General features: G+C 53.5%; 1 protein-coding gene across 1 annotated transcript in view; it reads left to right on the top strand.

Annotated features, from left to right (window-relative positions):
• Window positions 1-26,074, top strand: part of SH3RF3 (SH3 domain containing ring finger 3) — a 199,600-nt gene that overhangs the window by 168,550 nt on the left and 4,976 nt on the right. The window contains exon 9 of the mRNA XM_027128649.1: window positions 24,881-25,212. Coding sequence (XP_026984450.1) covers window positions 24,881-25,212 — 332 coding nt within the window. The remainder of the gene's footprint in view (window positions 1-24,880; window positions 25,213-26,074) is intronic.

The raw sequence follows: 26,074 nt of genomic DNA, 5'->3' as shown, positions 1-26,074 counted from the left end.
CGCTTTTGCACTTAGAAAATCTATTTTGTGCTTGAAACAACTACCAGATTTCACCTCTCATGTCCCTCAGCGGCTGTTTCCTGTCTTTGAGGTTTTATGAGCACATTAGCACCAGGTGGCGGGGATCCTTATCCCTTGGGGTGACTCCAGGGAAACTCACCAGAAAGGGGAGTCCTGGGCCCCCAGGAAGGTGGAAGCAGCTCGTGGTCACCCTGCAGCCGAGAGCATCTGGCGCTAGAGCCCTCCTGACCGGCCAGCTGGACGTCACTCCCCACTCGCTTGTCTGTCACACGGCAGGCGCCGGGCCAGGCAGAGCTCTGGGCACTGGTCGACGGGCCTGAGGCTGGGGAGCAGGGGTGCCTTGGGACTGGGAGGCCTCCTGGGAGCTGTAGCCCGAGCACAGGCCAGAGGAGGTGGCCTGAAGTTGGGGAGCCCCAGAGCCACTGGGGGGGGCAGGCGGCTCACGTCAGCGTGGCTGCCCGGCGGGGGCATGGTGGGGCCAGGCCTGACCAGGGGCCCTCACCGCACCCTCCGCCCCTGTGTCCCCGCCTTCCCGCTGACCTCCTGCTGGAGCCTGACTCTGGCCGTGCTCTCCGTGGCACCAGCGTGCTGAGGGTCTTCCTTGTGGCCCCAAGTTAGAAACACCCATCATGCGTTATGAAACCAGCTTAGTGGGTTTGGACCAGCGTGCTTAGACAGAGTAGGAGGCGCAGCAGGAGGTCGGCAGGTCCAGCACACAGGAGGGGTCTGCGTATTTGGGGGCATCTGTTGTTTTGTGCTCAGTCCTGATTTAAAACTTATTTCAGATAGTCTCAGGGCTCTGACTGGCAGATCCTGGAGGGTGCTGAGTGCATAGAAGGCCTGGTGACATTTGTTGACTGACAAGTGTCAGAAAAACTGCTGCCAGGAGAGTTTCACTCCTGTGACTTGTGGGAAATTCTTTACTTTACGGGCCAGGAGAAAGTTAACTTTCTGCTGATGGATGAGCGAGTCTCCGTTTCGCAAAGTAGTAGCACATTGGAACTGGAAAGGGCCTCTAAAGATGTTTGCGTTGAAATGTTCATTTTGGGTGGTCCTCCTGAGGCTCAGAGGTGCTGCCACTTGCCTGGGGTCACAGAGCACTGGCAGTGGAGCCAGCCTAACTCCAGTCTCAGTGCCGTCTGGGATCCAGGGCGCTGACTTTGGTGGCCTCCCCATCCCCATGAGGCCGTGACCTCCGGTGTTTTTGGCTCGTCCAGGAGCTGAGGGGTGGCAAGTCCAGGGTAACTGCTGGCAGGAGGCCCTGAGGTCAGCCCAGGAAAGGGGGCTGTGAGCTGGAGTGTCTGCCTTCCGGTTCCGCACGACTCGAGTGCAGCTGTAGGGGGCCCGCAGTAGTGAACCGCTCGGCCGAGCCCACTCACAAGGTGTGGCCTTTGTGGCTGAGTCTCTGGGGGACGGGTTTGGGCTGACAGCCAGGACGGTAGCGGGCGGGCCTGCCTGCCGTCGGGACCTCGTGGAAATGGGTGTGCGGGGGAACGGCCCTTTAGTAACCACACCTCCCGATTAAAAGTGTGTGTATATACCATAGGAGGGTTACAATGATACGTTTAGTGGAAACTCAGGAATGTGCAATCTGAAGAAATCTTGAAGATGAAGCTTTGAGAACAACCAGGCAGCTTTTCCTAAAGCGAAGAACCGCTGGTTTGTGAATTTGTTTCCCCCGCCGAGCCTCACCGCACTAAGCAGGCCGTTGCCCGTGCTGTTTCTATCGTGTGGACTGGGAGGGGGCTGCCGTCGCTCTGTAACCACGTATCGGTCGCTGCCAGCGTGTTTCCAGCTTTGAGACAGGCAGTGCTTTCCCGCATGATCACCAGCGGGGGTGGGGAGGCGTCCTGCAGACCTTAAAACCAGGGGGGAGTGGGCTGGGTCTGACCGCACCAGGACTGGAGTCCACTGCAGGCCCCGTCCTCGCGCTGATCTCCTGGGGGAGGGCAGGCCCAGACACGGGGAGCCCCGCGATCAGTGCTGCACCTCAGGTGTGGCTGCAGTGGAATCAGATTACGCGTGAAGCTCCGCGGAGCCCACGGCCCAGGTGGCACGTTCTCAAGGGCTTTGGGAACCCCGTCCGCTTCATGAATGAGTCGCTGAGAAGTCTGGCGGTCATCCGGTCAGCTGTGGTCGATGGAAGCCTGCGCCCTCCTGGGGACACGCGTGCTGGGCAGCCTGCACCGGCGCTGGGGTTGGCGCCCTGGCAGGGCGGAGGGCCCTTTGCTGAATGCCCTGGGCCGCTGGAGCCCCGGCGACTTCAGGCCTTCCCCTCAACTCCCTCTGGCCAGACTGCCCTCTGTGGGAGGAGGAGAGCCGGCACGTGGTGGGTGAGTCATCTTCAGGCAGAAAATGAGCCCATCCTGAAAGCACGAATCCCAGCTGTCAAAACAGCGACATCAGAGGTTTTACAGGCAGCTTCTTTTTGGAGGGGATATGCCACTGGAGCGTCCCTCCCTGTGACAAGGGCACAGGCCCTGAGTGGGACGGTACGGGGCCTCCTGGGGCAGCAGAGAGCTCAGAGGCAGCCTGGGATCTTCTCCTTTGCTCTCTCCCGGGAAGGCCTGGCCACCCCCACTTCTCCTTTTACTCCCCTTGACCTTTGTCCTGGGCTGAGATTCAATCCAGCTACTTCTGGGTCTCAGCTTGGTGCGGTGCTGGTGAGCCCTTCCGGGCACAGATGTGCACATGAGGGTCCAAGGTCAGGCAGCTAGTAACCACTGGGGGTAAAGCCAGGCCCTGTTGCCCAGTGAGGGCCCGCACCCTCTCCTGGGCCCTGATGGGCAGCTTCTCCTGCTGGGTGCCCAGGTGTGCAGGGTGCAGCGGGGGATGGGGGAGGAAGCAGGAGCCATAACGACTACAGGACAGCTGAGACCTGCATTTGGAGAAAGAAGGCGCAAATGGATGAGTGAGTACGGAGGTGAGGCTGGGACGAGGCAGCCTGCCGTGGGGACTCGGCGAGCGCCCCCTGCCGCGCTTTCCTGATCAGTAAGATGGCACGATGGCGTCTCCCACCCCGGGGTTTGGAGGCAGGAAGTGAGTTAATCTCATGCATACTTCGCACAGGTATTTGGACAAGACTATTAGAGATCATTCTTAGGGATGTGACAGTTCATTGAAGGCCAGATCCCATAGACTAGCGGGATAGATACAGATGTAAAACTTGTATCCCCAAGGCTTCTAAGGAAAAATTAAAAGGAGATTTGATTTTGCGGTTTCAGAAAAAGGACACTTAATGTTGCCAAATCAAGACGCGCAGGCTGCTCGAGATGAAGCCGGGTTAGCTGGCTTTCTGTTTGTGAAATGGTACGTGTTCATCTCCTCGCCGGATGCTCCATTTCATTTGTCCACCAAGAAACACGGGTAGAAAGGGTTTTTTTAAGTTGTCAGTTTCACACCTGACATTTAGCATGAAGGATGGATGGCGCCCAAGAAAACTATTCCAGTCAGAAGTTGGGTTTCTGCTGCAGAACAATAAACCAAAATTCATTTTTAAAATAGCAATAAACTCTAGAAATGGAACAGAACTTGTGAATCACCTGTAATAGCTGCTCTGTAGCTCTCCCCAGAGGGCAGAAGTTACTGTAACTAATCAGGATGGGGGCGGATTTCACACCTGGACACCCAGGGCAGCCACGAGAGCTCGCCGGTGGTGTGTAAGGTGGATGTCCAGTGTGTCCGAGGGGCCACGGGTGATCCCACCTCAGGTTGGATCCTCTTGTGCGGAATTCCACCACTGGTGCCGCCTTCCGTGATCACTGTGTCCTCATAAAGACACGGGAGATTTTTTTCCAGTCTCTCATGCAAATGGAGTCAGCAATCTCAAGATTGCTTTGGCTATTCAGGGTCTTTTGTGTTTCCACACGAATTGTAAAAGTTTTTGTTCTAATTCTGTGAAGAATGCCATTGGTAGTTTGATAGGGATTGCACTGAATCTGTAGATTGCTTTGGGTGGTAGAGTCATCCTCACAGTGTTGATTCTTCCAACCCAAGAACATGGTATATCTCTCCCTCTGTTTATGTCATCTTTGATTTCTTTCATCAGTGTTTCATAGTTTTCTGAGCACAAATCTTTAAGAGTGGCAAGAGTGGACATCCTTGTCTTGTTCCTGATCTTAGTGGAAATGCTTTCGGTGTTTCACCATTGAGTATGATGCTTGCTGTGGGTTTGTCGTATATGGCCTTTATTATGTTGAGGTAGGTTCCCTCTATCCCCATTTTCTGGAGAGTTTTTATCATAAATGGGTGTTGAATTTTGTCCAAAGCTTTTTCTGCATCTATGGAGACGATCATATGGTTTTTATTCCTTAATTTGTTAACATGGTGTATCACATTGATTGATTTGCATATATCGAAGAATCCTTGCATCCCTGGGTTAAACCCCACTTGATCGTGGTGTATGATCCTTTTAATGTGCTGTTGGATTCTGTTTGCTAGTATTTTGTTCAGGATTTTTGCATCTATGTTCATCAGTGATATTGGTCTATAATTTTCTTTTTTGTGGTATCTTTTTCTGGTTTTGGTATCAGGGTGAGGGTGGCCTCGTAGAATGAGTTCGGGAGTGTTCCTTCCTCTGCAATTTTTTGGAAGAGTTTGAGAAGGATAGGTGTTAGCTCTTCTCTAAATGTTTGATAGAATTCACCTGTGAAGCCATCTGGTCCTGGACTTTTGTTTGTTGGAAGATTTTTAATTACAGTTTCAATTTCATTACTTGTGACAGGTCTGTTTATATTTTTTATTTCTTCCTGGTTCAGTCTTGGAAAATTGTACCTTTCCAAGAATTTGTCCATTTCTTTGTGGTTGTCCATTTTATTGGCATAGCATTGCTTGTAGTAGTCTCTTATAATCCTTTGTATTTCTGTGGTGTCAGTTATGATTTCTCCTTTTTCATTTTGAATTTTATTGATTTGCATCCTCTCCCTTTTTTTCTTGCTGAGTCTGGCTAAGGGTTTATCAATTTTGTTCATCTTCTCAAAGAACCAGCATTTAGTTTCATTGATCTTTGCTATTGTTTTCTTCGTTTCTATTTCATTTATTGCTGCTCTGATCTTTATGATTTCTTTCCTTCTACTGACTTTGGGTTTTCTTTGTTCTTCTTTCTCTAGTTGTTTTAAGTGTAGGGTTAGATTGTTTATTGGAGATTTTTCTTGTTTCTTGAGGTGACGCTGAATTGCTCTAAACTTCCCTCTTAGAACTGCTTTTGCTGCGTCCCATAGGTTTTGGATCGTCGTGTTTTTGTTGCCACTTGTTTCCATGTGTTTTTTAATTCCTTCTTTGATTTCTTCAGGGATCTCTTGGTTATTTACTAGTGCACTGTTTAGCCTCCATGTATTTGTGTTTTTTATAGTTTTTTTCCTGTAATTGATTTCCAGTCTCATAGCGTTGTTGTCAAGAAAAGATGCTTAATACGATATCAATTTTCTTAAATTTTCCGAGGCTTGATTTGTGACCCAAGATGTGATCTGTCCTGGAGAGTGTTCCGTGTGCACTTGAGAAGAATGTGTATCCTGCCACTTTTGGGTGGAATGTTCTATTAATATCAATTAAATCTGTCTGGTCTATTGTGTCATTTAAAGCTTGTGTTTCCTTATTTCTTTTCTGTTTGGATGATCTGTCCATTGGTGTAAGTGGGGTGTTAAAGTCCCCTACTACTATTGTGTTACTGTCGATTTCTCCTTTCATGGTGACTAGCATTTGCCTTATGTATTGAGGTGCTCCTATGTTGGGTGCATAAACATTTATAATTGTTATACCTTCTCTTGGATTGATCCTTTGATCATTATGTAGTGTCCCTCCTTCTCTCTTGTAACAGTCTTTATTTTAAAGTCTATTTTATCTGATACGAGTACTGCCACTCCAGCTTTCTTTTGATTTCCATTTGCATGGAGTATCTTCTTCCATCCCTTCACTTTCAGTCTGTATGTGTCCCTAGGTCTGAGGTGGGCCTCTTGTAGACAGCATATATATGGGTCTTGTTTTTGTATCCATTCAGCCAGTCTGTGTCTTTTGGTTGGGCATTTAATTCATTTACATTCAAGGTTATTATTGATATGTATGTTCCTATTACCATTTTCTTAACTGTTTTGGGTTTGTTTTTGTGGGTCTTTTTCTTCTCTTGTGTTTCCCACTTAGAGAAGTTTCTTTAGCATTTGTTGTAAAGCTGGTTTGGTGGTGCTGAATTCTCTTAGCTTTTGCTTGTCTGAAAAGCTTTTGATTTCTCTGTCGAATCTTAATGAGATCCTTGCTGGGTGGAGTAATCTTGGTTGTAGGTTTTTCTCTTTCATCACTTTGAGTATATCCTGCCACTCCCTTCTGGCCTGCAGAGTTTCTGCTGAAAAATCAGCTGATAACCTTATGGGGATTCCTTTGAATGTTATTTTTTGTTTTTCCCTTGCTGCTTTTAATATTTTTTCTTTGAATTTAATTTTTGTTAGTTTGATTAGTATGTGTCTTGGTGTGTTTTTCCAAGGGTTTATCCTGTATGGGACTCTCTGTGCTTCCTGGACTTGGGTGACTATTTCCTTTCCCATGTTAGGGAAGTTTTCAGCTATAATCTCTTCAAATATTTTCTCAGACCCTTTCTTTTTCCCTTCTTTTTCTGGGACCCCTATAATTCAAGTGTTGGTGCGTTTAGTGTTGTCCCAGAGGTCTCTGAGACTGTCCTCAATTCTTTTCATTCTTTTTTCTTTATTCTGCTCCTCAGCAGTTATTTCCACCATTCTTTCTTCCAGCTCACTTATTCGTTCTTCTCCCTCAGTTATTCTGTTATTGATTCTTCCAGTGTATTTTTCACTTCAGTTATTGTGTTGTTCATCTCTGTTTGTTTATTCTTTAGTTCTAGATCTTTGTTAAACATTTCTTGTATTTTCTCAGTCCATGCCTCCATTGTATTTCCGGGATTCTGGATCATCTTTACTATCATTACTCTGAATTCTTTGTCAGGTAGGTGGCCTATTTCCTCTTCATTTAATTGGTCATGTAGGTTTTACCTTGGTCCTTCATCTGTGACATAGTTTTTTGCTGTCTCTTTTTTATTTTTTTATGAGTGGGATTGTGTTCCTGCCTTCCTGGTTGTTTGGCCTGAGGCTTCCAACACTGGAGTTTGTAGGCTGTTGGGTAGAGCTGGGTCTTGATGCTGAGATGAGGACCTCTGTGAGACCTCACTCTGATGAATAGTCCCTGAGGCCTGAGGTTCTCTGTTAGTCCAGTGGTTTGGACTGGGAGCTCCTACTGCAGGAGCTTCGCCTGACCCTCAGCTCATGAACCAAGATCCCAAAAGCTGCCTGGGGCGGCAAAAAAAAAAAAAAAGAAAAAAAGAACAATAACAAAGTAAAAAATAAAATTAGACTAGGAAACTAACAGATATGCTAGAAAGGATATAAAAATAAAAATATAGATGAATCAACAACCAGAAGGTACCACAGTACCACAATAGTAAAAAAGAGGAGGAGGGAAAAGAAAAAAAAAAGGGGGAGGGGGGCGAAGGCCTTGGCTGTGGAGGGCGGGGCCTAAGCAAGGAGGAGGTTTGGGTGGTGGGTGGGGCCAGTACTCAGGACCCACAGGGCTGGAAAAGTTCCTGGGGGTGTCAGGGGTGGGGCTTAGGCTCAAGGAACAGAAGGGGCCCAGGCGTGCCCCCCACCCCTGGTCTCAGAGGGCAGCAGACCTCACCTGGGAGCCCAGCAGGCTCCCTGGGCTCAAGTGGGCCAGGCGATCGCCCTCCTCTCCTGTCCTGTTCCTCTCGGAGGCCTCTCCTGCCTACGTCTCCTGATCTCCCCGGCCTCAGGGGCGCCAACCCTGTCTGGCCTCCACTTCTCCTCCCCCCTCAGTCCCCCACGTCCTGCCGGTTCACTTGGGGGTTCCTCCCGTCTCCTTGGGCGTCAGGGTCACTCGCCCACCAGCAGCTGGCAGTAGAAACGGCCCCAAGAGTCGAGTCGTAGAAGATAAACTAACCCATAACCCATGGGTAACTCACCCCACCCTTTGGCACTGGAGCAGCTCTAGTTACACTTTCCCCACACCCTCTGTTGCTAGGACTGCTCAAGAAGGGTGAAGTGGATGCCGCAACTCTCCAGTCCTGTGACCCTGTCTCCCAGGTGGGCCATTTCCTCCCTGGTTAGATCGGCAGCCCAGGGAAGGGCCGCCTCGAGCCCCTGGTTGAGCTGAGTTCACCTGGATTCTGACACCTCGGCTTCTTCCAAATCTCCATCCTTTCCCAATCGTTTTAATGTGATAACGACAACCAGGCATGCGGTCATGATGGCGGCTCCTTAGAGAAATTTAGGACCGGATGGAAGCCAGGCAGGGCCCTTTTCAGGGCGGAGCTGCCAAGCCGGGTCTGGGCTGCGTGCAGCGGGCAGCGGCCCCTGAACCTGTATCTCCGAGCCGGTGCCCAGGCTGGGTGTCATCTCACATTTCCTGGAAGCAGCCTGTCTGAAGAAGCACACACAGTTCAGGAAGGAAATCCCAGTCTCCCTGAGAGCTTGCAGGGCTGCCCGTCGGGGCTAATGGAAATAATAGCGTAGATTCCTAAGTGACCCTCCAAAATCCTGCATCCCCTTGACAAAGCCCCTCCCGTATGGAACTGACGGGCCTGCTGCTGCCTTTCTGGTTGGATGAGGTGATTCCTGCCCATCTGTTTTGTTTAAAAAACTATTCAGAAGCGCATGAGCTTGGCACACCGAGTAGATAATGACGTGCTTATCTTTCATGTTCCGTTCCAGACCCTTTCCGAAGGATACCAGATTTTACAGAGATTTCATGTGAACGCATTGCATTTAATCTAATAATTTGTGATAGCTCCACATTTGTTCTACAGAAAACAAGCAGAGGCCTGTTGGAAATGTACATTCAAGGCAAGGTTGTCCTACAGGACGAAGCCGAAAGCAGCCCGGACACAGCCTGGAGCCAGAGGGCTGTTCTGGCTTCTCGTCTCTGCCTTTTGGCCTGACCTCCTCCGAAGCCATTTTAAAGAAATTAATGTTACGCTCTAAATTCTACTGAGGTAACAGGCCTTCCTGCTTCAGTGAAAAGATGATGGCGTTGGATGAGATGGCAAAGGAACAGGACCTGCTGCCGCAGCTTCTCGGGGGCTGAGTCCAGAAGAATCTGTAAAGAAGTGAAAGCTCAGCGCTTTAATCCTCCCTCATTTAACTGAGTCAAAGCCCGTTAACCGTGTCTCAGCCCTGGGGGAGTTTGCGTCGTCCAGAGGCCGGCTTCTTGCCTGGAGACGTGAGCGCCACCCAGAGGTCCGGTCTGGCCATTCTGCAGCCAGGCTCCTCTGGGGGCTTGGGGTTGAGACGGAGCCCTGCCTGTGCCAGACCCTCCCTCTGGCCGTGGGGGCAGCTGCGGGTGGGCGCAGGCCGCTTACAAGGTGCCGGCACCTGCACCAGCATGAATACGAGGCGGGGGGGGGGGGGGGCCCCGGGGGGGGGGGGGAAAGCCCCCAGGCGGGGGGGGGGGGGGGGGGGGGGGGGGCGCTCCATGTGGGGGCAGGTAAAGCAGCACACGTGTGAGGGGACAGCAGGCGAGGGAGAAATGAACTCCCGGAAATGCTCACCAAGGTCCAGGGAGGAGACGGCTCCCAGTCGGGGCTACAAGCGCAAACAGGGCTGGCGGGGATAGGGGACTGCGGTGCCAGTGAAGAGAAGGGGGTGTGTGCCCCCCCACCCCCGGCACCCCGGCTCGGCTGCCCCTGCGAGAGTCCTGAGCACGCCTGTCTGGGAGCCCTGGGCCTCCCTCTCGGTGGGGCTCATCCACCGCCTTAGCCCCCGACGCCTCTTTCCTGGGGTGTCTCCTGTCGGGGGGAAGACGTTGTCCTCTGCCTTCAGGTCCTTCTGGCACATCTGAGAATTAAATTGACAGGCGACAGATCAACAGGAGGAAATAAGAAAAATTTTAAAGCGTGCGCATGGGAGAGACCCAGGAAAACGAACTCCCCCAATGGTGGAAGCCCTCACCTTAAATCCCATCCTCAGCTCGAGACGAAGGAGTATGTCAGGGATGGGAGTTTGGGACTCAGAGCGGGAGGGGGGCAATTCACGTGGAGACGGAAAAGCAAACGTTTGGTGAATGCGTGTTTGCTGGGCCAGACAGGAACCGTGGACACAGAAGTTTCAGCAGTTTTTACTACAGTTACCTGTGGTGACTCCCCCTTCCTGGAACAGGTCCTCCATCTACATTCTTTTAGGCAGTTAGGGGAACGCTCTTCCTGAGTCTTTCGGGCCTTAGAATCATAAGTGAATCATATTTATATATATAATCATCATAATCAATTAATCCTCATGCCACAGAGACACGATTTGGGGTGCACCTTCTGTCTCCTCGCTCCTAACCGCTGACGTGTGTGGCTCGACCCCATCACACAGCCACCCTTGCTCCTGGGGGATCACATCCCCACACCCTAGAGCAGCCCCCCTCGGGGTCAGAAGGTCCACAGAGATGCGGGAAGTGCGGTCCTGGACTGGGCCATGGTGCCGGGGGAACCTGCCATGCCTCTGTTTGGACTCATCACCCTGGTTTGGGGGTGTGGCTCCCACTTGAGATGGACAGGGCAGGGCCGGCGGGTGTTCAGAGACGCAGGTGCTGGGGCCGCGGCCGCCAAGAGTCCGTGCTTTTTGCCCACCAGCACAGGACCCCGGCCACTCCCCGGGGCAGTGGGTGCGGGCACACTGTCTGTGGCTGCCCTTTCGGGCCAGGAGGACGGGGCTGAAGTGTGAGTCTGATGGCTGTGTGTCAGGCTGGTTGAGGAAAGAAAGCCCCTGTTTTCTGGGAGTCGCTTGGGTACGAGCTGATCGTGGGTGTCTGCCTGGTGAGGTCCTAGCAGAGCTCGGGGCGGGGGCTGTTTCCACGATGGGTGTGGCACCCTGTTGACGGAAAACATGGGCACAACCAAGAGCAGGACACGTGGCACTGTGAGCAAGGCCCGTGCTGGCCTGGGGGTGGGATTTCAGTCAGAACGGCACTGGGCTGTGTCGTCGGCTTCAGAACCACAGGCAGCCCGCTGGGGGCAGGGGAGATGTGGGGCCCTCCCTGGACAGCGTCGGGGCCTGGCCCTGTCCCTTGTCCAAAGTGCCGCAGATACTTCTTTGCTGCCGCAGGAGACGGGGCCGTGGATGGCTCTGGAGACCTGGGGACCCTAGCGCTCGGGCTGGGGCGACTCCTGAGAGCTCCGCGGCCTTCCCAGAGCCGGCCCAGCTGGCCCCGTTCCCGCGTCCCAGAAGCAGACTAGCACCTTCCAGTGTTCTCTGTGGCTCTGCAAGGGCTCCTGGATCATTCTCTCTTCACCTCCTCACCCCCCGAGGAAACCCATGCCAAGGGTCCACCGGCCCCCACCCTCCAGATTCAGCACCTGAGCCCCCAGGTCGCGGAACCAAGGGTGGGGGAGCACGGAATGCGAGGGCCTGGGTGCTGAAGGCCACCGGCCAGCATCTGCCCCCGGCCGCTGTCGGGAGGGAGCCTGACGCCCGCGCAGTCCCGCACTGGAGGGCCTGGAGCAGCCCCGGCTTCTACCTGCAGGATGCCAGCTTCACGTCACCCCTGCCGCAATAGCCAGAAATATCTCCACCCGTGGTCGCGAGCGTCTCTTGGCCGCAGGGTCACCCTCGCGGGGAGCCGGCGGTGTGCAGAGCAGCTGTGAGCAGTGTTCAGGGCCTCCCTGCACCGGGCTGGGTGGATGTTACCTTTCCAAATCGTCAGAACCCTCCCTTCATTTTCAGAAGAGCCCCAGGCCCACCAACAAATAAATAAATAAAAAATAAAAAACTCCTGCAGGAAAACCCAGCTTATTAGAACTTGGCTTGCTTTACTGAAACTTAAGGTCATTGATAAAGCTTCAGTGAAGCGAGGTGGGTTATTTCTAGAGATCCACCGATGACTGTCCCTACGGTGAACGCCCCTACGGTGTCTACCAGGCAGCGTGGTCACTTACAAACTCGCTAAAAGAGGACATTTCTCGTTACGTGTTCCTACAAGATAAAATTTAAATTTAAAGATGAGCTTATTGGCACAGAGAAGGCTCCAGAAGGTCCCACTGCAGAGAAGCCTGCCCAGCTCTTGCTCACGCCAGGCCTGCCAGCATCCGAGGTGCCACATCCTCAGGGGACACCAAGGCTGCCGGCCTGGAGCCCCTGGGGACTCGGGTGCAGGTCAAATGAGCTCACATTCAGACAAGTCCCTGGCAGCTGTAATGTAACCCGAAGCAAGGTGCTGGGATTCTTCCAACGGCTCAGACAATGAGACCCAACGCACAAGTCCCTGACCTTTCGTGTGAAGCTTGGCTCTGCTGTGCAAGGGCTGAGGGAGGCTGGAAATCCTTCCCCAGGGGGGGGCCTCGGGGGGCACAAGCCCACATCACGTGGTGGCTGCTGGGACCTGACCCAGAGGAGAGAAAGTCGCTCCCCCCTCCTCCACAAAGGCACAGCCTTCCCGCCAAAGAGCGCGTCAGCCTCTGCCTGTCAGAAAGAATCAGGAGGCCCTGTGGGTCAGCCTCACGATGTGCCCGCCTTGCTGAGGGCCCCCTTCCAACCGGACACGTGGCGGGCGGGCGGCTGCCCTCCGCCTCCTTGAGGGCTTCTCCCCGCAGGAGGTGGAGACTGAAACGATGGGATTCAAGCCCCATGGAACCCTCCTTCCGGGTGGGCCTGCAGAGGACACCTCTCCACCCGAGGGACCCTGCTTGCTCTGCCCACCCCCAGTGATGCTACTGGGACGGTTACAAGGCTGAGAGAGGCCCGTAGGGAGAGACCCCTGCGTGCTCCATCCCTGACAGCGAGGGGAGGGCCGCGGGGGCTCCGAGGCACAGGGGAGATGAGCCGCCTGGTGCGAGGAGTGGCCCAGAGCAGCCGCGGGCGGTCTTGTTCGGCATCGCACTTGTCCCTGCGGCTCCGGCTCCGCTCCTTTGATGCTCTCAGACCTGCGTGGTTGGAGTCCCCGGGCGTCTGGCAATGCGTCCTGCCTCCGAATCAAGGCGGGCCTTCCAGTTTCCGAGGCCCCGTCGGGCTGTGACCTGGGATTTTAGGGCCCTGCGGTTTGGTTGGCTGTAGGTTGTCTGGAGGTCTTCGTGTTTCCAGTAGAAATATGCTGAAGTTCAGTTCTGGGCTTCCTTCCGCACGGAATTCTTCTCATCTGTTACTTGTACGTGTTTCCAGTACTTCTGTAAACTATTCCAAAGAAGTCTGTTGGGAGGTGCTTTCATTTTTCCATCCCGCACTTGTTAACTACAATGCCTGTGCTCGAGGCGTGTGCGTGTGCCTGTGAAGCTCCCGGGTAAGGTCACGTCAGAGGGCAGGGCCGCCAGCACCCCGACCCTGCTGCTGGGTCTGGGACGGGGAATCTCGGCGGCATCTCGTGAAGTCTGCCATGTAACACACACCCAGCCTCAGTTGTGTAGAACAGCTTTCACTTTTGGTGATGAAAATATTAAACAGTCTCTGCTAGGGATAGGAAAGTTTTCCTTGAACCAGACTGAGGACTCTAGCCCAGAAGACAGCCTCTCAGGTAACCTGAGGAGCTGCCCTGGAGAAGCAGGGTTTTCAGCACAGTTCTGTGTCTCGTCAGAACAAAGAACATCAAGCCAGGGATGCTTTCCTTCAAGGTTGAAAAAAACAACAGACCAGCACGTACTGAGTCAGCGTGGCCTTGGCCCCTGGGAGGGAGGCTTACCGTGGATGGGGGACCAGCGCTGGCGTCCCGGGAAGGGAGGCATTTCATCTTTATTGTTTTTTCTTTTTATAACTTTATTTATTTATTTTTGGCTGTGTTGGGTCTTTGTTGCCACACGCGGGCTTTCGCTATTTGCGGCGAGTGGGGGCTACTCTTCGTTGCGGTGCGTGGGCTTCTCATTGCGGTGGCTTCTCATTGTGGAGCACGGGCTCTAGAGCACAGGCTCAGTAGTTGTGGCTTGCGGGCTCTAGAGCACAGGCTCAGTAGTTGTGGCTCGCGGGCTCTAGAGCACAGGCTCAGTAGTTGTGGCTCGCAGGCTCAGTAGTTGTGGCTCACGGGCTCTAGAGCACAGGCTCAGTAGCTGTGGCTTGCGGGCTTAGTTGCTCCGCGGCATGTGGGATCTTCCTGGACCGGGGCTCGAACCCGTGTCCCCTGCATTGGCAGGCGGATTCCTAACCACTGTGCCACCAGGGAAGCCCCAGTCTCTATTATAACATGGACGTTCTTTACTTCTGGTCAGGGCACCCTTTTCTTTCACAATTAAAGCCGGCGTGCAGTGTGTGTTTGACAGGTCACACACAGGCCGTTCAGTCAGCACAAAATTCAAGTTAACTCACGTAGAGGCCGCAACAACTTCCCGCACCTCAGTGTGGGAGAACATCCCCCGTCGGGTTGTCATGATTCTGCTCCGGGGCTGGGCTTCGGCTGAGTGGAGGGAGGCCTGGACGCTGTGCCGGCCGGGCCGGAGCCACCTGCGGGCCGCTCACTGGCTGCTGGCCGGCACGTCAGTCGGCTGTTGGTCAGACACTCATGCGTCCCCTCCGTGGTCTCTGCTCAAGGGTGAGCTGGCGGTGTCTTCGAGCCCTGGGTACGGGTGGAGCCATGGCAGGCCCTGGCGCACGGCAGGGACGCGGGTCCTACAAGAGGGGCCACGTGAGGCAGTCGAGGGAGGAGAGACACAGCACCGTGGCCGCATCTGGAGGCTTCGCGTGGCCACGTCACCCAGGGTGACATGTGACCTCCCTCTTTCCTTGAGTTCTCGTCCGTCACAGCTTCGTCCTGTTTGGGGCTCTCAGACTGAGAGCAGAGTACGCCCTGTTGTCTCTGTTGTCCCCAAAGAGCTTGGCCTCTGGCTCCCGCTGATGTCACGGCAGCGGCCTGGGTGCAGGTGGCCCGCGGCCCCGTCCATGCCTTCCTCCGGTCAGACCTGCACACCCACTGCCCTTCACCTCCTTTTTTCTCAGTTGAATTATGCCATCAGCCTCTTAACACCGGGGAGGGGCATGGCCTGCTTTGAGAAGCTACTCATGCCCAGCCTGGCAAATCCAGGGGCTTCACAGAGCCCAGAAGCCACCTTGGTTCAGACCCCTGAGGTCCTTCACGGCCCAGCACGTGACACATCTGGGTAGGGACAGACGTTCAGACCATCCTCCTTCCTGCTCCGGGTTTGCTGATGGCCCCTGCAGCACAGCACTGGGGAGGGTCCATCCCACCACGTGTGTCGTCATAGTACGTGGGAAATGTGGTTTCAATCTCACTACGCGTGAGGACCGCTGCTTTAGGAGGAAAAGGTCCTGGTGCGGTTCCTTGGGCTGAGGAGTGGTACTTCCCTCCCCAAACGGTAAGATGTAGCTGTGGAGGGAGACTCGTGTATCACTGGACGGACTGGCTGTTGTAGAAAGAAGGCTCCAAACGGCTGTGTGGTAACCATGGTGACGGAGAGCGTGCTGGTGACAGCAGGCTAACGTCTCACATGTCTTACTTCATCCGGTCCCCAGACAGCTCTCTCGGGCAGGTGCCGTCGATACCCCCACTCCACAGGTGAGGAAACTGAGGCCCAGGAAACGCAAGCACGCGTTCAAGGGCACCCGGCTGGGAGGCAGGAGGAGAGCCAGGTGGTGTGGCCCCTGCCCTTCAGCATGGGGACCTGGCCTGGGCTCTGGCCCCTGTGGAAGGTACACGGCCACAGGCCTCCCACCTTCGCTGAGCACCGGCCATGGCGCCTGCCCTGTGGTGGCCTTTGTGACGCCACCCAGGGTACCTGGTCCTGCCCCGGGCGCAGTGACAGCATCACGGGGCTACACGGCAGAGGCTGGACCAGACTGTGATCCCGCGTTCAGGGCCCTCTCGGGGTGCTGGCCGGGCTGGGCTGGGCCCCAGGGTGCGAGCTGCTCAGTCCTGCCCGCGGGAGGCCAGGACGGCCCGTGGGACGTTGAGGAGTCGGGGATGCCAGCGCTTGCTCCTCTGATGGACCAGGGGTCACAAGAGAGGTGACCTGGCTGCCCCAGAGCGGCTGAACTAGATCTCGAGGTGGCACCCGGGGTCCATTGCTCAGGCTTCCTGCCGTGGGGGCTGGTGACGAGTGCAGGCCACACCATGACCCTCATTGAACATGGGGTGATCTCTGGGCCAGATGGGGGTACTCAGGGTGCTGCTGCTCATAAGTTAGAGGGTGATGTGTGCGGTTACCGCCAGCATCTGGTGGACAGCAGGTGCGGGAGCCCAGGGCTGGCAGGAGAGCGTTCTGCAGAGAAGGTGGGGCTTGGTCCAAGGAGCTCCAGCCTGAGCTGAGGGCGAGTTGGGGCCGGGTCAGCCTTGGACGTGTGATTGTGTTCCGGTGGCTGGCTGGGGACCGGGTAGGCTCAGCAAACACTGAGTAAGGCCCTGGGGCACGGGGCAGAGTAGGGCCTGGAGGGTGAAGGACGAGCAAAGCCTCCACGTCACGCACTAGCGGCCACGGGAACAGGCGGTGAGGTGGCCAGAGAGAGTCTGGGATTCTGCATCCAGAGACCGGGGTCCGTCCCTGTCGTCTCTCTGTACTTGAATGTCCTCTCTCTCGTTGAGGTAACTGTGGCCTTTTCAGACTGTATGTGTGTGTCCCCCCAGAATTCATAAGTTGAAGCCCCAGTGTGGGGGGGCCCTTGGGAGGTAATTAGGGTTAGATGGGTCATGAGGAAAGTGCATGTGACCACCTGACAGACGGCACCGTCTGCAGGCCAGGAGGGTCCTCACCAAGGGCCCGTCCACACTGGCACCCCCAGCCTCCAGAACGGCGAGAAAAGACAGGCTTGTGGATGAAGCCGCCTAGGCTGTGGTACTTGGTTATGGACGCCTGAGGCAACCGATACAGATTTGGGTTCCGTGAGTGTGGCAGGGGCTCCTGTTACAAAGCCTGAAAATGCAGAAGCAGCTTTGGAACAGGCGACGCAGAGAGGCTGGGAGGCTTGACGTTTGGCCTTAGAGGCAGTTCTGGCGAGGGTCCTTCGCGAGGGATCGTGAACAGACTCTGGTAGGGGCGTGAATGCTGAAGGCCGTCCAGGTGGAGGGAGGAGCGCGCTGCTGCTGCGGCAAGGAGGGCAGCCCTGGCCAGAAGGCGGCAAAGGGAGCAGCCTAGCCGCGCCCTCGTGTCTCGTAGAAGGCCCACGTGGGATATTTAGCTGAGGACATCTCTGAGCAGCACTGAAGCAGAGGCTTGGCCCCTCCTGCTGGCTGGCAGTTAAGCGCAAGAGGAAAGACACGAGTTGATTGTTAACCAAAAAGGACCGGAGCTTGGACACCTGGAAGACCCTTAGCCTCACCATATTGCACAAAATGAGAAGGCGTGCTCTGAAGAGATGCCAGGGATGTGACCACACCATTTGATAAAGAGACCACAGGTGCAACTCATGCACGTAACCAGCCGTCGCAGCCGAGCCAGGAACAGAGGTGGGATTAAAGCACCAAGGACTCTGCCAGCCTGAACTTCGGGGGTCAGAGGAAGCAGGGTGGCGGCAGGACGGCTGTGGGGCTCCTTGGATTCTGCAGGACCAGACCACGGGGCCGTTGGGCTGCAAACACGCACTCTTCTACCGGGAAAGGGATGAAGGGCCCCAAAGGCTATTCAGAGGTGGCCTCCGACCGAAGCCGGGGGTGTGGGCCTGGAGGAGAGGCGTTGACCAAGGAGGATTGTCCTGCAGCTTGGGATCTAGTGTTCAGAGGTGGCCTCTGACCGAAGCCGGGGGTGTGGGCCTGGAGGAGAGGCGTTGACCAAGGAGGATTGTTCTGCAGCTTGGGACCTAGTGGAACGTGCCTGGCTACGTTTTGGACCTGTCACTCCCTCGTCTTCTCATTTCTCCTTTTGGGAGTGGGCATGTCTATTTTCTGCCTCCCTCACCTTTGCATTTGGGAAGGATGTAATTAGCTTGCTGTCACAGGCTCACAGCTGGAGAGGGAATCTGCCTCAGGATGAATCATAGCTCGAGCTCACCCACATCTGATTTAGATGATATTTACTTTGGACTTTAGACTTTTCTAAGTTAAAATTAAAATACCATATTATATCATATTAGGTATACCACAGTGAATTGATATTTTTACACATTATGAAACGTTCACCCCGAGAAGACCAGTTTTCATCCGTCACCATACAAAGTTGTTGCAGTGCTATTGACTACGTCCCCTATGTGTACATCACATACCTGTGACTTATTTATTTTATAGCTGGAAGTTTGAACCTCTTAATCCCCTTTACCTATTTCTCTCCTCCCCCAACCCCCTCCCCTCTGGCAACCAACAGTTTGTCCTGTGTATCTATGACTCTGTTTCTGTTTTGGATTATTTCTTCATTTGTCTTGTTTTTTAGATTCCACATACACGTGGAATCATACAGTATTTGTCTTTCTCTGTCTGACTTATTTCACTTAGCATAATACCCTCCAGGTCCATCCGTGTTGTCGAAAATGGCAAGATTTCATTTTTTTATGGCTGAGTGTATATATACACATTGTTGTCCATTGTATAGATGTACCACATCTTCTTTATCAATCATCTATCAGTGGGCACTTAGGTTGTTTCCATATCTTGACTATTGTAAATAGTGCTGCAGTGAACAAGGGGTACATATATTTTTTCTAATTACTGTTTTTGTTTTCTTCAGATAAGTACCCAGAGTGGAATTGCTGGATCGTATGGTAGTTCTATTTTTAATTACTTGATGAACCTCCATACTGTTTCCACAGTGGCTGCACCAATTTATATTCCCACAAACAGCGCACAAGGGTTCCCTTTTCTCTACACCCTCACCAACACTTGTTACTTCTTTTCTTTTTGATAATAGCCGTTCTGACAGGTGTGAGATGACACCTCATTTTCGTTTGGATTTGCATTTCCCTGATGATTAGTGATGTTGAGCATCTTTTCATATGTCTGTTGGCCATTTGTATGTCTTCTTCGAAAAAATGTCTATTCAGGTCCTTTGCCCATTTTTTTATTGGGTTGTTTGGGGGTTTTTTTTATATTGAGTTGTATGAGTTCTTTATATTTTGGATATCAACCTCTTATTGAATGTATGATTTGCAAATATCTTCTCTCATTCAGTAGGTTGCCTTTTCATTTTGTTGGTGGTTTCCCTTGCTATGCAAAACCTTTTTAGTTTGATGCAGTTCTGTTTATTTTTGCTTTTGTTTCCCTTGCCTGATGTGACAGGTCCAAAACAATCTTGCTACGACTGATGTCAAAGAGCATACGCCTCTGTTTTTAGGAGCCTTATAGTTTCAGGTCCCACATTTAAGTCTTTAATCCATTTTGAGTTTATTTTTGTATATGATGTAAGAAGGTGGTCCACTTTCATTCTTTTTGATGTAGCTGTCCAGTTTTCCCAGCACCATTTATTGAAGAGGCTGTCTTTTCCCCACTGTATATTCTTGCCTTCTTTGTCATAGGTTAATTGACCATATAAGTGTGGGTTTATTTCTGGGCTCTCTAGTCTGTCCCACTGATCTACGGAGCTGTTTTTGTGCCAGTAACATACTGTTTTGACTACTGTCACTTTGTAGTATAGCCTGAAATCAGAGACTGTGATACCTCCAGCTTTGTTCTTCTTTCTCAAGATTGTTTCGGCTATTCAGGGCCTTTTACGTTTCCATATGAATTTGGGGATTTGTTCTAGTTCTGTGGAAAATGCCATAAGAATTTCGATAGGGATTGCATTTAATCTGTAGACTGATTTGGGTAGTATGGGCATTTTAATGACCTTAGTTCTTCCATGAACGTGGTATATCTTTCATTTATCTGTATCATCTGCCGTCACTTTCCTCAGTGTCTTATGGTTTTCAGAGTACAGGTCTTTCACCTCTTTGGTTAAATCTATTCCTGGGTATTTTATTCCTTTGATGCAATTATACCTGGGATTGTTTGCTCTGTTTGTCTCTCTGATAGTTCATTATCAGCAACAGATTTCTGTATATTGATTTTGTATCCTGCTACTTTGCTGAATACGCTTATTAGTTCTAAGAGTTTCTTGGAGGAGTCTTTGGGATTTTCTATATATAGTATCATGTCATCTGCAAATAGTGACAGTTTTACCTCTTCCTTTCCAGTTTAGATGCCTTTTATTTACTTTTCTTACCTAATTGCTGTAGTTAGAACTTCCAGTACTATGTTGAAGAACATAGTGGGCATCCTTGTCTTGTTCCTGATCTTGGAGGAAAAGCTTTCAGCTTTTCACCATTCAGTATGATTTAGCTGTGGGTTTGTCATATGTGGCCTTAATTATGTTGAGCTATGTTCCTCTATATCTACTTTGTTGAGACTTTTTATCATGAATGTATGTTGAATTTTGTCAAATGCTTTTTCTGCTTTTATTGAGATGATCATATGATTTTTATCCTTTGTTTTGTTAACGTGGTGTATCACATTGTTGGATATACATATGTTAAACCATCCTAGCATCCCTGGAATGAATCCCACTTGACATGGTGTATGATCCTTACAATGTATTGTTGGATTCAGTTTGCTAGTATTTTGTTGAGGATTTGGGCATCTATATTCATCAAGGATATTGGCCTGTAGTTTTCTTTGTGTGTGTGTGTGGTGCCTTTGACGGGTTTTGGTATCAGGGAGATGCTGGCCTCATAAAATGAGCTTGGGAGTTTCCTTCCTCTTTAGTTTGTTGGAATAATTCGAGAAGGATGGGTATAAGTCTTCTCTGAATCTTGGGTAGAATTCACCTGTGAAGCCATCTAGACCTGGACCTTTGTTTGGGGGAAGTTTTTTGATTACTGATTCAGTTTTGTTACTGGTATTCGGTTTATTTAGATTTTTCTATTCATGATTCAGCCTCGGAAGATCGTATGTTTCCATTCCCTCTAGGTCGTCGAATTTGTTGGCGTATAATTGTTCATAGTAACAATTTGTTACTCCTTTGTATTTCTGTGATGTTAGTTGTAATTTCTCCACCTAATCACCATAGGATAATGAGGAGATGATGGTGAGGACATGGCACTCATAGGCCATGTTACAGGTTAACTTCGTTTTAATGAAATGAATTGACTCCCTGAAAAATTAAATGTCACATTTTATAAATCAAATTCTATTCTCTTTGACTTCCTTTAATTTCAGAGATAATTTTCCATAATTTTAATTGACTTTTAACTGGCAACACTTCTTAATTTAAGCTTTAAATTTTTTTTCCTTTGGCCAAGTTTTTGCATTAATATTTTATGAAACAAGGCCTCTGGGGACAGACACTATCATTTTATTATTTGTAAAATGTTTTACAGTTTTCCTATAATGAATGAACGTCTCTTTTTTTAATATTAGATTTCCAGATGACTCTGTTAAAGTAGGATGTGACTTTATTTCAGGGTGTGTGTGTGTGTGCCGGTGTGCTTGTTTCCCTAACGTCGCCTGTAATCCCTTCTCTAACGTAATGACATTGTTTGTATGGGAGGCAGAGTGCAGACCCAGGTGTGTGTGTAGCGTGAGAGCCGGAGCTTCTCATGCCTGCAGGCCTGGCTCCCACCCATTCCTATGCCTGGCGTGGCTGCTGTGCCTGGTGAGCTCCTGCTCAAACGATGGCCCTTGCCACCCAATGTACAACTGGGGAGGGCAGCCTCGCCTGGGAGCCAGCTAGGCAGCCAGACACACGGGTCAGAATCTCCACCCCCGTGCACCCCAGCACTTCATAGCACGACTTTAAGCCCATGCCTGTCCCCTGGGCTGAGGCACTTAGTAGGTAGGGGACACAGTCTCCTTCTTTGATCACCTTCCCACGACGCTGGGCCCCTCCTTGTGTCTTAGCTGTCTGCCGTCTTCTGGAATCACTTACCTGGTTGCACAGGTGACCATCAGCTTCTAATTGATCACTTCCTTGGTTCTGGATCAGAACCATCTCAGACCTGCTGAATCAGAACCCTTGAGGGCAGAGCCCCGCATCTACATTTTATCGAACTCCCTGGTTGGTTCTTTGTGTCAGCTGGAGCCGAGAGCCCTGTGCTGGTCCCTGGGCTCTCCCAAGGCAAGGCAAGCGTTAACAGGAAGTGAAGTTGATTTTACTCATCTAAGAAAAATGTATTGGCAGGGAATTCCCTGGCAGTCCAGTGGTTAGGACCCCACGCTTCCCTGCCAACGGGCCCGGGTTTAATCCCTGGTCGGGGAGCCAAGATCCCGTTAGCTGCGTGGCCCTGCCAACAGCGAACAAGCAGAGACGTATCGGGAGCTAAAGATTGTTCAAACTTGTTTTTTTTGCAAACATTTAAAAATATCCAGACACACCATAAAAACAGCAACAGAATCATATTTTGTGAGGACTGTAATAGTTTAAACCAGCTCTTGCACTGATCCTAAACACTCGGTGAGCCAAACGCAAAGCCGGGACTGGACCGGGGCTGCCCTGGGCTCCCGGCGTCCAGTGCACAGCCCGCCGGGGTGAGCTGTGTCAGGGGAGGGGCAGGCAGGGTGGGGGCGGTCAGCTGCACAGGGAGCCGGGGCGTCGCAGGGGAAGGGCTGGCCCAGCTGGGAGCGAGGGCCCCTTTCTCTGGAGATGTGCCCTCCGCCCCCGGCAGCCGGTGGGGGGACAGGGGGCATTGTGTTCCCACAGTTCAGATGTTTGGGGTCCCCCAGCAAGGCTGAAATGACTGAGCCTCGGTCGTTCAGAGGGTCACTGGGGTGGAAAGTGACCCGTGCTTAGTGGAGGGGAATTTAAGCCAGGAGTGGAGCGGGGCTGTGAGGAAAGCGGTGGCCCCGAAAAGCAACAGGGCGCGATTGCCCACGGCGCCTGGGTTTGCAAAGGCCCGGGAAACCCCAGCAAACCCGTGCTCCTTTAGCATAAGCTTTTGGCCCCGATCCACCCCAGCACGCGTCCTCCCTCTCGCGCCGCCCGCGAGGGGCCCATCGGTGGGTCCTCGGCTGCGCCCACAGACCAGGGCGGCCCGGAGGGGCTGGACCGGCCCCCGAGCCCGCGCTCCGCTCCACGGGGTGTGTGGACGCGGACGTCTGGGGCGGGCAGCGTCCGCCGAGGTCAGTGGGAGGGCAGCCGGTGGTGACTGACCACGGGGACCGACAGGAAATCCCCCCGCGTGTGGGCGCCCGGCTCCAGACCCGCAGCCGCCGGCCTCCTGCGCCCTCCCTTCCCGGGGCTCCTGTGGGTCCGCGAGGCAGGCGCTCACTGATGGCACGTGCTCGTCAGGAGGAAGGACACCCGCAGGGCCCCCCGCCGGCCAGCCCATGACCTCCATCGCGTCCGCTCGGGGGCGCGTATCCGGTGCCCGCAGCGTTCTCGGCCCGGGCTGGACACGGGGGCGCCGGGACGTCAGAGCCATGCCCCCTGCCCGCGTGGTGTTCTGGGGCAGCCCTGGGACGAGGCGGGTCGGGTGACGGTACCACAGGGCCACTGGCAGCCCTGGGGACCCATCACGTGGCTCTTAGTTTTATTCACCTGTGTGCTTACTTACACACACGTGCACACATACGTACACACACATCATACATATACATACACGCACATGTATACACACGCGCACACGTACATGTACATGCACACACGTATACACGCGCGCACTACACACACCCACGTGCACACACTTGCACATACACGCATACGTATACACACACGCATACACGAACACATATGTACACACACACACATGCATACACACACACAGTTAAATCACTTGTAAGAGTTTTGGACTTCAGGATCGCATTTGACCCTGTGGCTTTTTTGCCTGAGACCCAGCAGCATTTGGGTGTCTGGCTGCGGCGTGCCTCCCCTTCCAGAGGCCCTGAGGGCCAGGGACCACCGGCCCACCGGAGCCAGTGCCTCTCCTGCTGGTCTCAGGTTAGGCGACTGTCATCCTGGCAGCCGCTCCCTCCACATGGTGCCCACAGGAGCCCCACTACTTGGAGGACGGGGACGCCTCTGAGCCATCTGCATGGCGCCCCCCGGTGGCCAAATGACCGAAGCTCTCCTAAGTGTGCCCCACGCACAGATCTCTCTTGAATGTTGGAAGAGGGCTGCCCTGTGACACGTTCCCTGCACACCTGCTCCCCTCCAGGCCAGGGCTCGCCCGTGCCAGCCGTGGACAGCATGCAGGACATCAGCTTCCATCCTTCCTATCAGTACCAGTGCTGGGAGTAGAGAAAAATGTCAGATTTGTTCATACTAAAGTGTTATTGACTTACCCTGAGGTTATGCACGTCCCTACTAAGTGCACTTTAAGGGGATTTCAGCACCACGAACTGTCCCCAGCTTGGGGGCAGAGGAGTCCCCATCCAGCCACCGTAGGGTCCGGCGGGCCCCGTGACCAGAGCAGACTCTGTGGCAGCCATCGCCGACTCGGGAGCTCAGCGTCAGGCTCCGTGTGCTGCCTGTACCACACCACACCCCGCGCCGGCTCATCCGCACCAGCGTCAGAAAGTAAATCCCAGGAGGGCCACGGCACTGTCTAGATTCCAAGACGAGCACACTGCTCTGGAAGCATCTCTGCGTGTACACACTCCTCCTCCACACCGCTCACTCACACGTGCTCACACACGCGCACCTCGGTTCCCTGTGTGGCACAGACCACACGGTGCTGCCAGGGCCTCCAGATGAGGCCGTGTCTGTACACGTGGGTTCTGTGAGCCCGGGGCGGGGGGCGGCTGACGTGGAATAACCAGCCCCCCACCCCACCTCCAGGTGAAGTTTCCAGGCTGGAACGTGGTCCCGCGATGGCGGGGCTGCCGTCGGATCGGCACCTCCGGGCCCGGGTCTGTGCTGGCACCTGTGCCACGTCTGGGGAAGGAAGGAGTTGGGAAGGCTTTCCGTCTCCGCCGTTCTCCTCCTCTGAGCATCTTTATGGGACCGTGTTTAGAGCTTCCTGACAGGGTCCTACCCCCTCGCTGACGACGAGGGCCTCCGGGAGAACTAACCCACTTGACTCCATTCTGTGTGTCTCTCTAGAAAGACAAGAAGCCCGGGCTTCTGAAGCTGCTGGCCGGCGCGTCCACCAGGAGGAAGTCGCGCTCCCCGCCGTCCACCTCGCCCACCCACGACCCCCGGGCAGCGGCGGACGCCTCCCTCCAGGGCGCGGTGGGGCCCGAAGTGTCCTCACTGTCCGTCCACGGCAGGGCCGGGTCCTGCCCCGTTGAGGGCGAGATGCAGGGGGCCTTGGGGTTGGAGCCGCTGCACAGGAAGGCGGGCTCCTTGGATCTGAGCTTCCCGTCGCCCTCCCGGCAGGCCCCTCTCTCCGCGGCCGCCATCCGCCCCGAGCCCAAGCTGCTGCCCAGAGAGAGGTAAGGGTGGGCCTGCGTCCTCCTGGGCCTGGGTGTGGTGGTCTGTGAGGTCTGGAGCCATGTTGGGGAACAGGGATGACGCAGGTTTCTGGGGTTTCAACCTGCCAGGCGGCCCTCACTATCCCATCAGCTCAGATAAAACGGGAGCGTGTTTCACGTTCTGAGTCCATCTGGGTCCTGAGTTTGTGTTTACAAGGGATCCATCTGGAAATCTGGTGGAACTGATGGTGTCCTGAGCCCGAAGAGCGAGCAGTGGAGTGAGGGACCTGCAACCCCCTGCCCCGCAGGAACCCGCAGTGACCCTGGGCTGAGCCCCCCGTAGGCCTGAGCGAGCCCCGCCCTGGGGAAGCTCTTCCAGGCTCGGCCCACTCTTGACACCTGGCCCCAAACTGCCTTCAGGGTTACACCATGTGAAATGGCCGGTATTCGTGTTTTTTGCCAAAGACAACAATTTCTTAGAGTTCAGCATAGAGTTTTCCAGGTCAGGAAACTGAGTCCCCCGAGGCCTCGGGTGCAAGCGGCCAGAGGCTGGTGTCCTGCTTGTGGGCCATCCCGTTTGAGTCATCGGTCCTTAGAGAGCCTCAAAGAGGGCTGAAGGGCGCTCAGGGGAGGAAACGCTTTCCTTTCTAAGTGCCCCTCCTGCTGGGAGAGCTGCCTAAACGGTGAAAAGGGGAGCATCTCCTGAGCGCGCAGTCCTGGCATTTCTGGCAGATCCTTCCCCCGCTCGGCCACACTGACCGATGCCAGCCCTTCCGTCTGGCCTGACACGCACCACACACGTCACACGCACACCCACCATGTACACCACACACACACACACACACACACACACACACACACACACACACACACACACACACAC

The sequence above is a fragment of the Aethalodelphis obliquidens genome, unplaced genomic scaffold, assembly GCF_003676395.1.
Source record: "Aethalodelphis obliquidens isolate GAN/ISIS:26980383/991018 unplaced genomic scaffold, ASM367639v1 scaffold35, whole genome shotgun sequence".
In the NCBI taxonomy this organism is placed as follows: domain Eukaryota; kingdom Metazoa; phylum Chordata; class Mammalia; order Artiodactyla; family Delphinidae; genus Aethalodelphis; species Aethalodelphis obliquidens.
The sequence above is the reverse complement of the archived record's forward strand: the minus strand, read 5'-3'. Positions and strand labels throughout refer to the sequence as shown.